The 16,113-nt window shown below is 41.0% G+C and overlaps 1 protein-coding gene across 2 annotated transcripts; it reads left to right on the top strand.

Moving 5' to 3' along the window:
- The first annotated feature begins 515 nt into the window (after positions 1-515).
- On the top strand, positions 516-14,556 carry LOC117045331 (gap junction beta-6 protein-like). 2 transcript variants are annotated; one of them, XM_033146295.1, is made up of 2 exons: positions 516-654; positions 12,892-14,556. In XM_033146295.1, exon 2 carries the CDS (start codon positions 12,914-12,916, stop codon positions 13,703-13,705), a length of 792 nt encoding a protein of 263 aa, XP_033002186.1. In that variant the 5' UTR covers positions 516-654; positions 12,892-12,913; the 3' UTR covers positions 13,706-14,556. The 2 variants fall into 2 exon arrangements, with proteins under 2 accessions (XP_033002186.1, XP_033002187.1); XM_033146296.1 differs by lacking the exon at positions 516-654 and adding an exon at positions 11,729-11,738.
- The last annotated feature ends 1,557 nt before the right edge of the window (positions 14,557-16,113 follow it).

Below are 16,113 nucleotides of genomic sequence, written 5' to 3'. Positions count from 1 at the left end.
CCATTCAACAGCCGAGATGACCCCCGTGCTGCTCGAATGGGTTTTGCTCCACCGGGAGCGGGCCTGAGAAGCAATTTTGCCCTAACGAGGAAAAAAAGGGTGTCGAGAGCGCTAGCTTCCCCAACCGGGTGCCCGCCATGTACCATCGCGGTCGGGGGTGACAGGAACCTCAGTCCAGGAACACCTGCAGGGCGCCGGGGCTGAGGGAGGCCTCGCCCGGCTCCCTCCGCTGGGCGTCATCTCTCGACCCTGAGAAAAGCTCCTCTTCTTCTCCTTCTCCTCCCCTCGCGCCCTTTTCCCGCCTCCCTGCAGAAGAGGCCTCGCCTCCTCCCCCTCTTGTCCCGGCACGTCAAGGGAAGGAGGGCGGGAGCCAGGTAGGGGGCGCGGTTAAAAGCCGCCGGCGAAGCAACAGGGAAGAACTTTTTGACGCTCCCAGGGGGAGAGAAAGAGACCGCGAGCTGCCGCCGCCGCCGCCGTTGTTGTTGTCGTCGTTGCCGTTGCCGCCTGGCCCCAGTGTGAAGGAGACGCGGACGACCACCGAAGCGCCGAGGGGGGAGCCCGTCGCCGGCGAAGCCTCCTTTTCCCGCCCTTTTCCAGCCCATGGTGCGCTCGGCGAGGCGCTCAGGGGCTTTGATTTCCCTCAGACGCTGACAGGTGAGAGAGACTTTGCGCGCCTGCCGCCAACCCCGGGGAGCCGGGCGACCCTTTCGAGCCGGCGCTATGCTCTTCATTTAAAAATAAAATAAAACAATTTAGTGGAATTCGTTCTCCCGAAGATCACAGAACGGTTCACAACCTCCAGTGGGATGGCTAAGAATCTATAAGCGCTCCCTACCCCATATCCCAACGGACTAGGGAAAGCGCCCTCTGCACATGCTCAAGAGGGGAATATTTGCTGTCGTTTTCGTTGCGTGCTGGTTTTTCGGAGGGGAAGCCGAAAGCCTGAGCCCTGGTTGGGACTTGGTAAAGCCGGGTGTAACTTGTATAGGCGGGGGTGGGGTGGGGTGGGGGTGGGAAGGGAGGTGAAGAGAGAGCAAAGCAAATTCATGGCATCCAAGGAGCTCCATGGTCGGAGGCTGTTGGCTTCATGTAGACAAGATGGAGCTTGGTGCTATCCAGCACAAGTTGTCTTATAAAGCATTTCCTCCTTTGTTAAAAAAATAATAATCCTGGAGGAGTTTGTCATAGCAAGCAAATAGGAAAGAGAGTAATTAAAGAGAGGATTTGCCCTTGAAAGTTCCGGCCACAATAATTTTTAAGTTGCCACAAAACTCCCCTATGCACACACTTTTGGGGTGTGTGTGTGATTTATTTTTGTTTTTTTAACTGTCCGATGGTTTTGGCGAAATAAATAATCCCCTTTCATGCATCTCCTTTCCAGATTTTCACTCCATGGTAATGGTCCATTTAGTCTTAGTGGGACTTCCCTGATGGGTAGTTTCTTTAGTTGTGAAGTTTCGGGATAAAGAGAGCGATGAGTCCCATTTGCCTCTTCACAAAATAAATGGGCTAGTTTGTAATCAACTTGCGCAACATGTTTGGTAAGCATGGTGTTTAGGAAGATGCCTTATTGTAGAATCTATTTCTTCAATTGCTCTTTTGCATTTTACTTTGTTTACTTCTGGTCTCTCACCAAGCTGATCATTATGGCAATCGTAGCGAAAGACAATACAATGAGTTTATGAGCAAAAAGAGGTTAACAGATAATCAGATTTCTCTTTTCTTTTTTTGAAGAGGCACAAGAATGGAAATCAATCTGTGTGTATTGTTTTCTTCTATCATATACAATGATGAGATCTTGGACAAATCATCTAATCAAAGTTGTAAAACTGAGTTCTTAATGCCTCCTTCAGATAGCCATTGTAAGACTAAAGTCATTACTGTTTGGAAATTGGACTGCCTAGTCCTCAAATGGTACTTCTGTTGACCTTGTGAAGAATGCACTTACACACCTAATAGCACCTTAAGATTACTAGACTCAAAAGCATCTAATTTACTTTTTCATCACTTCAGAAACAGATCTGGCAAGTTTTGCTGTGAGTAGTTATTTCATATTTCTTTTCCACTCTTCTGCCCTGCCCACTAAGTTCATCTGATTCTGTTTTCATAGAGTAGCCACTACTTCAGTTCTGTTTGGTCCTCATAATGTAATTATCTTTTACAACGATGTATTGCTCCCTTCACTTCATGTAGGTATGGTTATTCCATATTCCTATGATGATGTGATTTTTATACGTTTGACAGTGTGCTACGTATATAATATATGTAAACTTTTGGACTTGGAAAGATATGAATTCAAATCCCTCTATAGCCCCTGCCTCTTTGGTCAGTTTTTGGCAGGTCATTAGCTCTGATCCAGAGAAGAAGCAAAAAGATCAAGCCTGTCTGGGTTCTTGCTTAAAATATGGCTTTGAGATCATTAGAGAAATTATGAAATACAAATATAAATAAATCACTTCCTTCGAACATACTGGCAGCTCTAACCATCTGTTTTTAGTGGTGTAATTGTGATTCCAATCCAAGTGTGGATAATATTTGGCACTCCAGATGTTGCTGAACTAAAAGTCCCATCAGCCCCACCAAGCATGCTCAAAGGCTAAGCATAATGGGAACTGTAGTTCAGCAACTTCTGGAGAGCCAAATGTTGAGAAATTTTCTATTGGTGGCTCCAGCAGCCCAAATTCGGTGTGTATGTGGAGTACAGTTATTGTAGATATTTAATTAACTATCTCCACTGAAGTAAAGAGCAATGGGGTTTTCTGCAAAACTTTTCTATAAATCTTAACTGGCACTCTCTCTGCTTTTCTTCCTTCCACCACCTGTTCGGATGGCTTGGCAATGTACTCATTTACGTTTAAAAGTTCTGCATAAGGTTCTCTATGTATAAAAGTTTTTGCCGTATTCTCCTGCCTAGTATCGCAAGGAGTGCACATCACATTGGACAGTCATGGGGATTTCCTTATTCTGTTGTTAACTTGCAGCCAATTACCGTAAATGTGTAGTTCTTCTGGCTGTATATGACCTACCCAACAAACCAAGCCACCCAGCAAAATAAATAAAGGCACAGGTAATTAAAGTTAATTTGTGACGCACCTAGTCTGATTTTGTTTTTTACAAAAGCCTCACATGAAGATGAAACAGAATTTTGTTTGTAAAATCATTACATTCCTCTCTGGGAATTTCTGTCACAGGTCCAACATAAGCTATGCTCCGACACATTATTGATCAGTAAATTAAAAGTGTGTGTGTTTCTTGGTCACTGTGATTAATGGAAGTGATACATATAACAAGAATCAAATGGTATCATGTTTTCTTTGTAGAAAGGCAGTTGATAGATTGTGAATACTTAAAATTTTAAGCTACAGAATGCAACTGCATCAGTAGTGTGATGTAGCAAATGGAAACAGTTATGGGCTGTTTATTGTTTTTTTATTAAAGATTTCCTAGTTTACAAAAATACGTGCATTGTCTGGAAATGGAAACAGTTATAGCTCTAGTCCTACTGCTTCCAGTGACCTCTGGTCAAGTAACACATTTGCTGAGATAACATATAGTTTTGCCCTGAGAGACTAGTAGCTAAGGCATTATTGTACAATTTTCCATTTGGACATCACAGAACATAGAACAATAAAGAAATTGGTAAATTGGGTATGCCTGACTTCAGAATTGGAAAAAGAGTTATGAGTAATTGCACGCTTTTGCACAAACACTAACATAACTTGCTCAAATTAATCTGTTACCTGCCCATCTTATAAGATATTTCCCCCTGCCTATTTCTACAAAATTTGCTGTAATGGGCAACTAGTCATTGGTTCCCATCCAGGGACACTACTTGCTAGTAGTGTCCCTGGAAGGGAACCATTGCCTATTCTTACAAAAAAATCTTAACCAATTTAATTCAGGGTGAACATTCTGATGTGGATGGGGCAATCATGCACCATACACACAGAATACTATTGGTCACAGGTGCTATTGAAAATCGCTGGAAAAATAACTTTTAATATTTATTTCAGTGGGCCCTAAATTAACGTTTTGAAAATTATCCTTTGAAAATCTTTAGAATATGAAGCAGGGAAGGACCCTAGCTTATGGCACAGCAAATGCTTTACATACATAAAGTCCCAATTTCAATCTCTGGCAGCTCCAGGTATGGCTAGAAAAGTCCTCTTTCTGAAACCCTGAAGAACTGCTGCCCATCAACCCAGACAATATTGAACTAAATGGACTTAAATACAGCTTCCTCTGTTCCTAGCCCAATATTTTTGCCTCTATCCTACTTCTTTCTTCACTTTTCCCATTCATCATGCAAAGGATAAAAATTAAGGGATGCAGAAGGCACATTTACCAATATGTTTGTTGGTCCAGGGGCAAATTAAAGTGGACAAATGTTCAAGGTATGAACCAGATCTCTTTAAAAATTTCAGGTCTGTTTATTTCCATTTACACCTTTGCCAGAACGTCTACTATATCTATGACCTGTAGCTCCATGCCAGGCTGAATTTTGGCCTTCCATGACTGGAATATCAACTACTTGGCAACTACCATGGCTTCCTTTATCCAGGCAATGAAAGTAAGGTTGCAGTGTCAGCCCTTACAATTCAATAGGGTATGAATAAGTTCAGATTCCATGGCTAAATCATACGGAGTATCTACAACTTTAGCAAAGGGAAAGACTGAGCTATCTCAGAAGCCAGGTCCAATATGCCTCAAATAAGTTATTTTGTTGTGCAAGACTAGGAAGAATTTTAACATTTTACAATTCTTTAATGTGAATTGTGACATAGCATTTAAGAAAAATAAATTACATTACACTAAATAGTGAATTATAAAATAAAATGTTCTGGGATTTAAGATGAACTCTAAAAGTTTCTTAGTTTCCGAGGCTTATCATTTCTGAGATGCTGCTTCAGAAACAAGCTTTGACAGTCTTCTTGACCATATGCTGTTTTTTGTTTAATTGTGCAGTGATTTATATTTGGCAAACTGTTAAAGGTTCAAAGCAGTTGCAAATAGATACAAACCACCCACCACCATGGCACCTGAAACATAGTAGATATTTTGTTAGTATTTATAGATACAAGAGTTACTGCCTTGTGATCTTTGGATGAAGGGTGGTATACAAATTTTAATAATAAATAATAAAGCACATTAATTTCCCCAAAGAATCCTGGGAGCTGCAGTTTCCCCCCCTCAGAGCAACGATTCCCAGCAACATTAAAAGACTACAGTTCCCAGGCTTCTTTGGAGAAGTTATGTGTGGTGCTGCTCTTTCTATAGCAAGGGGCACCAAGGACAGCAAAAAAGTGCATTTCTAGAAGTAAGAATATCTCACTTGGATTTGTGTTAGTAGGGGGACATGTACCACTTCTGTAGTAGCTGAGAAATCACAATTTTCTGGGGGATGGATGTCATCTAGAATTTCTCATCTATCTGTTGTTGTATGAATGCCATCTGTAATCTTGCAAGTGTACTTGAGAGCTTCTCCAGGTACTGAAATCAACATTGAATAACTTCAATGGTAAACATTTAACAAGGAGATTGCTTAAGTGTATGTACCTTGCACGTTTTAACTTAACCTAGAAAGTAAAATGCTGTTTTCTCTCTGCAATCTTAGTTAATCAGTAGTCCAAGGGTCTGGTGTTTCCAAATGCCTCCATTTTGTGTTGTGTGTGTGTGTGTGTCCCTCACCCAGTGGGCTTCTTACAGTCCAGCCAAAATCTGTTGCAAACTGGCTATGTATTCCGCTCACCCCCATTACTGAAAACGGGTAACAATCTGAATGCCATCTAACATTGTTCATCATGCATCAGGTTTCACCACCCACTATCTCACACATTACTGTTCAAAGGCATCTTAAGTTACACCTACTTTCAAGGTATGTGAAAATATACAGTAATAAAAAACTAGTATAGACATAGAGAGAAAACTAGCAGAGCAAGCACAATTTGAAAAATCCCATGCTGCTGATCACTTAAATCTATGCTCTCCCCAAAGAGACCGCCTCTCCCCCAATGAGCTGACCTGGATCTTACAATCATTTGAGGCCCCTTCTTTGTGTGCCTCCTCCACAAGAAGTCTGGAGGGTGGAAACACGAGAATGGAGCTTTTCTGCAGTGGCTCCCCATTTGTGGAATGTTCTCCCCAGGGAGGCTTGACTTGTGCCTTCATTACACATCTTTATCTGCCAGACGACAATGTTTCTCTGTAACGAGGCCTTTCTCTGATTAACATTCTACAGTCTTTTAAATGCGTTTGTGGGTGGAGGGTTATTTGTTTTTGTTTTATTATGTATAATGAAGCTAGAATATTTGCAAAGCTAACCAAGGTTATTGAATTTGGACAAGGCTGTTTGGTTTGGTCAACACCAAACCATTAAGAGTGGTATACTCGTAATCTGGGGAACCGGGTTCGTGTCTCCGCTCCTCCACATGCAGCTGCTGGGTGACATTGGGCTAGTCACACTTCTTTGTGTTTTTTTTATTATTAAGAATTTATAAGATTTTCCAAGTAACAGCACAAATCATTACAGGGTTAAACTTTTCATAACTCCCCCCTATCCCACCGAGGGGAGCAAAATATCCTCACTCCCCTCTATTCACACTTCTTTGAAGTCTCTCAGCCCCACTCACCTCACAGAGTGTTTGTTGTGGGGGAGGAAGGGAAAGGAGAATGTTAGCCGCTTTGTGACTCCTTCGGGTAGTGAAAAGCGGGATATCAAATCCAAACTCTTCCTAAAAGAAGCCATGGTCTGGAAGTGAACAACAAACCATGGTTTCACATTGTGATTTGTTTCAAGTGAACAAACAATGCTTAGTGTCCTGTATTGCCTTTGAACGTTGGAATAAACCGCACTATGGCTTAGCATTATGTGTGAATCAAGGTAGCATATTGTAATTGTGATGATTTCTGGTAGCCATCTGATACACTGAGATGAAGTCAAATTGAGAGGTGAAGGCAGTCATTTGACAGACTGACAAGAGTTAATATTTTATTTGCTAGTAGCACCCAGGATTAGTATAATATAAGATACTGACTAGTGGACAATTCTGGGCCAGGAGGGTTTCCTTTCTTTTTTTAAAATAATGTTTTTATTTATTTTCAGTGTACAGAAGATAAATAGAAGGGTTCCTTTCTGACAGATAAATGACCACCAAGAACTGCTTTTTATGTGTATGCAATTTTATATCATTTTATCTTGGTTTGAGCTTTTAAGTTTTGTAACTGGTGTTTTTGTCTTGATACTGATCCTTGACCATAATAAAACGACTTGTACTATTTGCTAGTAAAAACCAGGAAGGGGTATGTTTAAAATTTTGTGAGCAGTCTGTATCCCACAACTTTTCAGTTTCATTATGAGTCAACTTTATATCAGTGATTCTGTAAGTCTGTCGTATTAAAGACCACTATTCACTTGTTCTTTTAAGGAGCACTGTATTTAGTCCTTACATTATTGACTACCATATGAGATGGTGCTTGGAGATTTTCTAAACAAAATTCAACCACGGTCTTCTGTAACTGCAATACGATGAACCATGTATTTATCCACAGGTGCTGTTGCTGGTTGCTGCTTTATACAGTTCTTCCAGCCACTTCCACTGCTGAAGAGGGTACTTTAAAGATGATTATACTACAATTTAAACTGAAGCGGATTGACTTTTAACATGTGATACTAACTCTTTGAAGAAGCCATTCAATCTTTAATGAGCAATTTTTGTATTATATGCCACCATACCATATTCTGCACTAGCTAGACAAAGGGGCATTTCCGGACAGAAGTTTACTGTGAACTGTGTGCTTGCTGCTCATGCATGCAAGAAATGGTATTCCTCACCAAAATACTGTCCCATATTATTTTCTCAGTCTGGATTTACCATTTCTGCAGGTATTTTGATGGTGGTGGTATTGCTTGGACATGGAGGAAAAACTTGCATGCCCAAGTCCAAAATAGACTGTTGTGGGGAAGTGCTTCTAGAAGGCAACAGACTTCTTTCTGAGGCTGACAGATAGCTAGCTGTCTTTTCAGAAGTCCCATAATTTTCAATAGGGCTTACACCCAGATAAGTGTGTCTAGGATTACAACTTCAGGTTGCTGTTCTAAGGACTGGGGGAGGGTGGTTCTACTGCCTTATCCAAAGCTCTGTTGGGCTCTTGCCAGCAGGGCTTTCAACTGTGTATGCATGCACACATACACATATAAGCATTCCCATTGTTTCTGGTGGGAAGGAATGGGAAGGCAGAAGTATGTCTCATTTCCCCCTTTGTTTGGTGACTTGGCAAGTGTCTAGGAGGGTTTTGGATCCTTTGGATTCCTTTGGCATCTTCCAACATTACAAATCCAATGTCAGCTGAGTTGGTCATTGGAGCTGTCAATGTAGGAGCTGATCCAGTCCTTCTTAAGAACCCTGTGATGCCCTCCTAGGAAATGTTGGACTACATCCTTAGTGTTACATTGATCATATTATTTGGATTAGTTGAGTGGTCATTATTGATGAAGAACTGACATATCCAAGCATTTTACAAACCTTGCTCCAAAACTTTATACTGGCTTAGACAGACAGAAAGTTATTTGTTCCTAATGCATGTCGTCAGCAAGGATGCTGGGATGCAAACCCAGCCAGCTGTATCTGGCTCATAGGATGTAGTGTAGATCCAGTGGTAAGGAACCATTTGGGCTCTGCTTGGGGCAGCAACTTTTATTGGGCCAGTACTTAATGCAGCATTTTCTTTACAGCCCTTCCTATAGTGTGGAAGCAGACCTTTGGATCTTTATTGTCTCCCAAGTATATATTAAGTATTATAACATGGGTGGCACTGTGGGTTAAACCACAGAGCCTAGGGCTTGCTGATCAGAAGGTCGGCAATTCGAATCCCCGTGACAGGGTGAGCTCCCGTTGCTCGGTCCCAGCTCCTGCCCACCTAGCAGTTTGAAAGCACGTCAAAGTGTAAGTAGATAAATAGGTACCACTCCGGCAGGAAGGTAAACGTTGTTTCCGTGCGCTGCTCTGGTTCACCAGAAGCGGCTTAGTCATGCTGGCCACATGACCCGGAAGCTGTACGCTGGCTCCCTTGGCCAGTAAAGCGAGATGAGCGCCGCAACCCCAGAGTCAGACATGACTGGACCTAATGGTCTGGGGTCCCTTTACCTTTACCCAATAAAGCAATAGGACTAATAAAGAAATGAGGTAGAAATCTGGGCTCAACAGAAATTCATGATATCGGTAGCCAGGTTCTAACATGATGTCTTGTAAAAATGCCACTAACTTTTGTGTTATTAAGGTGTATTTTTGAAGGAGCTTCATATACTGGTGATTGGCCAATGACTGCTGTGGTAATCATGTAGAATGTGAAGGGAAGAAGCATGTCCCACAACTTGAGGAGATATAGTGAACATATATATATATATTGGGGTGGTCATATTTGGGTGTAGCTTCCTGGCACCTGCCCACTGTGTAGTTGGGAACAAATGCCTTTTCACACTTCATGTGTTTACTGAGCAAACGTTGGTCAAGCCCTGGTGTACCCATAGTACCATGTGATATATAAATGGATCTAAGCATAGCTCAGAACTGATACTCAGATAAAAGTATTTTATCCCTGTTGTAAGCAAGAAATATAACATGTTTCTAAACTTGGTGCTTAGTTAATCTTCTAGATTAGCTAGAGATATTGTAAACTTTGTAAGGCGAGACAGTGCCTTTTCTATAATGAGTCCAGAAACAGGTCTCTGTTCTCTCCAAAAGTTTCAGTTTCTTTGATCCCTTAAGTAATCCTGGTTATCTAAGATTTTGACTCTGTCTAGCAGCTTCTAACTCTAAACAGCAGTGCTGTATTATGTTCAACCAGCAGAGCAGAAAATATTTTTGGTGCTTTCTTGGGTAAAAGGGTGTGACACACAAATTTGCTTGCAAGTGGCTGAGCTTGTTTCCTGCCCAGTGCTGATAGCTTGAGTCAGGGTTATGAAAGGTTGTATCCATGACACATACATGGATCAGAATTAACTGCATCCTGCATATAATGTTACACCATCCCATCTGTAAACAAAATGTGATTTGAAACAAAAAATAATCATGCAGAAATTAATTATGCAGAAATGAACGGAATAGAACATAAATCTAAGGTCTGGATTCAACTATTTTGCACCACAAATAGAATCATAAGTTAAGCATTTGCACCTTTCCAAAGAACTGTAAGACCTACCTCTTTGTGATGGCCTCTTTTATCCCATGGTTAAGTCAGGTAGAGAGATAGATGGAATGTTATTCTGTTGCTCACTTTCACTTGTGTTGCTTTCTCTGAACCTTTGAAATGGAACAGCCTTACAGGATGACTTAAAAATTGTAACATGGAAAACATTCATCATATCTTTTCTTTATGAAGGTGGTTTCCACTGGTTTGATGCAAATGCAGGATGAATGCAAGTTTACTCCAGAAAATGTTTTATCTCAATCCAAAATCAAATATTCCATTCCCAGTTCAAAACATGAGTTTTTGATTGCCTTTTCTTTTTCTTCATATATAATTTTGTGCTTTTAAAAAAATGAAAGACTACTACTCATCCATTGAAACAAATTCTTCCTATTTTGGAAGTTGCCTTCCTAACCAGCAGAAACCTATTATGTAAAGAGTTGATCTTTATTAACTCGTAAGAAACTAGGAGTGCTTCTTACTGTGGAAGACTGAACTTACTGTGGAATGACCATGTTCTGTTCACTCTTTACAGGGCATCTTCACAACATAAGCAGAACATCCTTCGTGAAGTTATGCTTTCCCTGTTCAGCTTCAGGTTTTCCCACTAGGGCTCAGAATTTCTGAACTTAAAAAACAAACACTTTAATGGAATAGTTGCAGAAGGCCTCTTGTGCTACTGCTCGGTTCGTTGTGGCATGGATAGATTGCGCTAGACATTTCCTTCTCTACGTTCTGTCTCTTCTCTTTAGAACCAACTCTATTCTGTTGGCGTTTCCATTTCCAAATACCATTGCCTTAATATCAGTTTCTCTCTCTCCCTTCCCAGTTGCAATGGGAGGGTTGTGCAGTGAAGAGGGAGGGGCATATAACCCTTTCTACACACTGTGGTGCTGGGGAAAGGGAGATTGCCCAGTTGACTATAGTGTATTTGAAGTCTGGCAGCGTAATTGATAGTCCCCTTCCAGATTTAAGTAGAAGATCAATGATTGAATGTTATAAATTTTCCATGACTGGAAGCACCTAGGACAACAATACATTTTGTGTGAAATCACTCATTGTAGATAATGTATTACTTGCTTGGTATCTTGAACTGAATGTTAAATTTTATAACAAAATAGGAAATTCTTTCCAGTAGCACCTTAGAGACCAACTGAGTTTGTTCTTGGTATGAGCTTTCGTGCATGCACACTTCTTCAGATACACATCTGAAGAAGTGTGCATGCACACAAAAGCTCATACCAAGAACAAACTCAGTTGGTCTCTAAGGTGCTACTGGAAAGAATTTCCTATTTTGTTTCGACTATGGCAGACCAACACGGCTACCCACCTGTTAAATTTTATGTTAGTATAGTTTATATATAGTTAAATATATAGTTTAGGTCAGTAGTCTTCAAACTTTTCAAACCCAGGATCCATCTTCAACCCAAACATGCATTTAGGGACCCATTTTTTAATTTTCTAGCATGTATTTATATTGTGAAGTGCTACGGTTGCAAGCCACATTAGAACAGGCTGTGACCCATTCGTGGGTCCGTACTCACCAATCGAAGGCCAGTAGTTTAGCTTTGAATCATTGCAATGCACTGTTGCCAGAACAAAGCATTTCCCTTGGAGCAGGGATAAGTAAAAAAGATGAATCTTTTTCTGGTGAATCTAAATTGCACAGAAAATTTAGTCCCATCCCCCCCGATTCTTTGTGCACTGCTCTGGCTTAAAGAAAGCAGTAAGACTCCTGGAGCTATATCTGCTCAAAGCAGACCCTTTGAAATAGACATGCATTTATTTCAATGCGCCAGTGGTATGATTACGTAGAATATCACTCTTTCATTTACCTGGTTAAAGAGGTAGTTTAGCCTCCTAATCCAGTGGTGTGTGCTTTGCTATTGTTTTGTTCCATTGAGGGTGGAATTGGTTCTCAACAGAATATTAAGCAGATAATTCATAGCAATTTGATGTGAAGTAAGTGGGATAATGTGTGGAAATCAAGCTCTCCAGCAAGTATTTCCTCTCCATTCCTATTACAAATTCAATAATGCTTCTATGCCATGCTTGGAGTACAGTGAATCATGCTTGTTAGAGCTTTGGGGCCCAACTAGACATGACATTAAATGCATTTTTGCATTTAATGTTCATGTTTTAAACAGTGGGGGGGGGGTTGTAATGATCAGGATTGCAGCAAGCCTGGAGGAGGGCTTTAACCTTTCCTCTCCTGCTGTGGTACTGAGAGAATTCACTTTTCGGAAGATGTTGTTTGTAGTGGGAATAAATTTCCCTATTGGTGTCAGTTGCTGTACAAGTTCTGGCTATGCCTAGTTGGAACATGTATCCTAGTACAAATGCAAACTGCCTGTTTTAAGAAACAGATGCAGAATATCATCATTAATATATGCATATTAATGGGATGCTACTGACATCACAATCCATTGTTTGTTCAGTAAATAATATTCCACTGAGTTGCATGGGAGTTACTCTCAAGTCAGTTTGTATAGGATAGCAGCCTCATTCATATTTTATAGCAGAACTAGTATTTATCTAAGAAGCTGAATTAGAATTATTTTCTGGGTGAGTCATTTGCTTATTTTAATCATTCTACAGTTGTTTTTTCCATGATAGTGTCGGGGCAGCTTATGTTCAATGTGTTGTATTTTATAACTCAGTCCTTTTTTTCTCCTCCCCCCCCCCATCCTCTCCTTGTCATAATAGGTCCAAAGACTCAAACGATAACATGGACTGGGGAACGCTACAGGGCATTTTAGGAGGTGTAAACCAACATTCTACCAGTATTGGAAAGATTTGGTTGACTGTCCTGTTCATCTTCCGTATTATGATCCTTGTTGTTGCAGCGGAGGAAGTCTGGGGTGATGAGCAAGATGATTTTGTGTGCAATACACTGCAACCAGGATGCAAAAATGTCTGCTATGATCATTTTTTCCCCATTTCCCACATCAGACTCTGGGCCCTCCAGCTCATCTTTGTCTCCACCCCTGCACTCTTGGTGGCAATGCATGTCGCATACAGGCGGCACGAAAGGAAAAAGAAGTTCCGAAAGGGAGATAAAAGCTGTGAATATAAGGACATAGAAGAAATAAAGAAACAGAAATTTCACATCGAAGGTCCCTTGTGGTGGACATACACTACCAGCATCTTGTTCAGACTGATTTTCGAAGCTTCTTTCATGTATGTGTTTTACTATATGTATCAGGGATATCACATGCCTCGGCTATTGAAATGCAGCGCCTGGCCGTGTCCCAATGTAGTGGACTGCTTTGTTTCACGTCCCACTGAAAAGACCGTCTTTACCATTTTCATGATTTCAGTGTCTGGCATTTGCATTCTGCTGAATGTGGCCGAGCTCTCCTATTTGCTGCTGAAGGTTTGTGCCAGAAGGTCCAGAAGACCAGGGAAACCAAAAAATCACACTAACCATGAGAACAAAGAAGAAAGCAAACAAAACGAAATGAATGAGCTTATATCTGACAGCTGCCAGAACACAGTAACAGGATTTCCAAGCAGCTAAGGTGGCCACAAGCCTAACATGCGATGCATACAAAATAAATGAATAGCCACATGCATAGTTGTCTGTGAATTTGGTTAGATTTAACTAAGCACTAAATTAAGTGGGAAAACATGAGTATTACAACATGTTGGAATTAGGCACGTGGTGTCACGTTTTTTAAAGGTCAATAACAACATAGGAATGTAAAGAGTATTGGAAATTAAAGAGATTACATCGTATTATGCATATCTGTACCAAGTCAGCTTTGATTTCATTAGAAAGTAATACTTGTTAGTAACTTCTTGCTGAGACTCATCCTAAAGCCAAAGGGAAAGGAATAGCTGCCTTCCAGACTAGATACTATTAGTATTATGAGACACTTTACTACTGTGGTAGCAGTTTTAATTGTGAGCTTGCATCTAAATTAAAGTATTTTTATATGGTCTGATATTCCATGTTCCTTGGTATTAACATGTATGAATGAGTAGCGTCTCTTTTTAATATTTTGTTGAAAGCTAGCATGACGGCCAATGTATTCATGCTGCTTGAAGTGAATCATTTCTAAGCATATGACTACATGCTGTAAATAATTCTATGAATACTCTATTTTACATACTACCAGTTTTGAAATTATTTGTACTATAATCCATGAATGATAGTCATATCTGAATAACAAAAAACACTGGTTTCATACGCTAAAGAAGATTTCAAGGAGTATTGTTTTTTTTAAATAAATGAAAACCTGCAGACTGGAAATGACAGTAGTAGGGAAAGGGAGGTTAACTGGCTGAAAATAATGTGAAGAAATTTCTCTCAACCAGTATGAGCAAATTTTTAGAACAAAGTGTTTCAAATAAAGGAAAAATATATATAACTTGGTATGTGTTTAATATTTTGCATGCAGTTTTAAAAAAATGTTAGTGGCTAAATAAAAAACAACAACCCCACATTCGGCTGTATTCTGGGAGATACCAAATGATAGAAAAGATTAAAAGTGTGGAATTCACCAAGTTTAAGGTGGGGCAGGCTTGGTACTTGCAATGGATGTGAATCCCCCTTAATGTGCTGTAGCTTTAGTATTGTGCATTCCCCAGCATTCATCTCATCTGGAAGACCTGATTGGCCTTTGAGCTAATCAGCAAGGTCCTCTAATTTATCAACAGCATTAATCAGGGGCAGCTCATCCCATTTCGCCACCTGAGGAGAAACGGGAATATTCCAGCCCTGCTACCCTGCTGCCAAAGTCTCACTTATTGGGGTTGCGCAGAACTCTTGTGACATCTCGCCAGAAGCTGCCGCTGCCACATGACTGCAGGGGCGGGGTGGCACCCACGGGGAGGGGGGGAGACACACACACCATCCCATGGCATTCCACCACCTCAGGCGGCTACTACACTCTGCTTCATAGGTGAGCTGGCCTTGGCATAACTGCAACAAGAGCTGAGGGGAACCAGCCAACGTTACATATTTACAGACACTTTCTATAGGAGCCCTATCTTTGTAAGTTCAAGAAACCACAGTGATGAAGTGTCACAGCCTTGATGGCAAAGATTCAAGACAAAGGTAAACAGTAAAAAGGGAAACACACTTGGGCATCTGTGCGAATTCAGCTAGCATGGTAAAGGTAAGATGACCCTAACCCCTTTCTTGTGCCTCACTACAGTAACCTTAAAGCAAATGTTGAAGCAAAGCACCATATTGAAAAATAAACAACACAACAGACAAAAAAAAATTATGAAGCTAGATATCAGCATGATATGGGGGCTGTCCAGTAGGACATAAGCCATCTAATACATGTCTACTTCGTACAATTAGCTTCTGGCTTCAATATTCTAATTCTAGAATTGTAGAGTTGGAAGGGACCCTGAGGGTTATCTACTTAGTCCAACCTCCTGCAGTGCAGGACTTCTGCCTACAGCTATCCTGGGGTGGGCTCAAACCACCAATGGACTGGCCCATTGCACCACAGGAGAGAAGCAGGGGGCTGTTCGCCTGACAGAGAATGATCCCTAAAACACCCATTTCTGATAACGCACCTTGGGAGTTGGGGAGAAAACAGGATTTGCTGGAAGATTTGATAATGAGGATCATGAAGGGTTTGGGTTGGGGTGGGCATGTTGCCCACATGAAGCCTTTTGTGCCTGGTGCAAAGGTTGTGGACATTATGCAACTTGTAGATTGGCAGATATTGAAGGAGAGCTAGAGATGAGTCACTGACAACAATGCTATTTGGGAAATGTAGGCTCAGTTCAGAAGTCACAATCAAACTGGGACCATGCTGCAGCACTGTGGGCTCTCCATCCCTGCATTAACCATAGTTTGCAGAGGAGTGTTATTGCTACAGACTATGGCTACCATGAGCCGGAAAGCAGAGGAGGCCATTGGGATCTATGAAGTGGGAGGAAATGAGAATATGAGTCTGCAGCTTG

This window comes from Lacerta agilis, chromosome 4, assembly GCF_009819535.1.
Source record: "Lacerta agilis isolate rLacAgi1 chromosome 4, rLacAgi1.pri, whole genome shotgun sequence".
NCBI classification, from domain to species: Eukaryota; Metazoa; Chordata; class Lepidosauria; order Squamata; family Lacertidae; genus Lacerta; species Lacerta agilis.
Note: the sequence above shows the minus strand (reverse complement) of the source record. Positions and strands in the feature narration are given on the sequence as shown.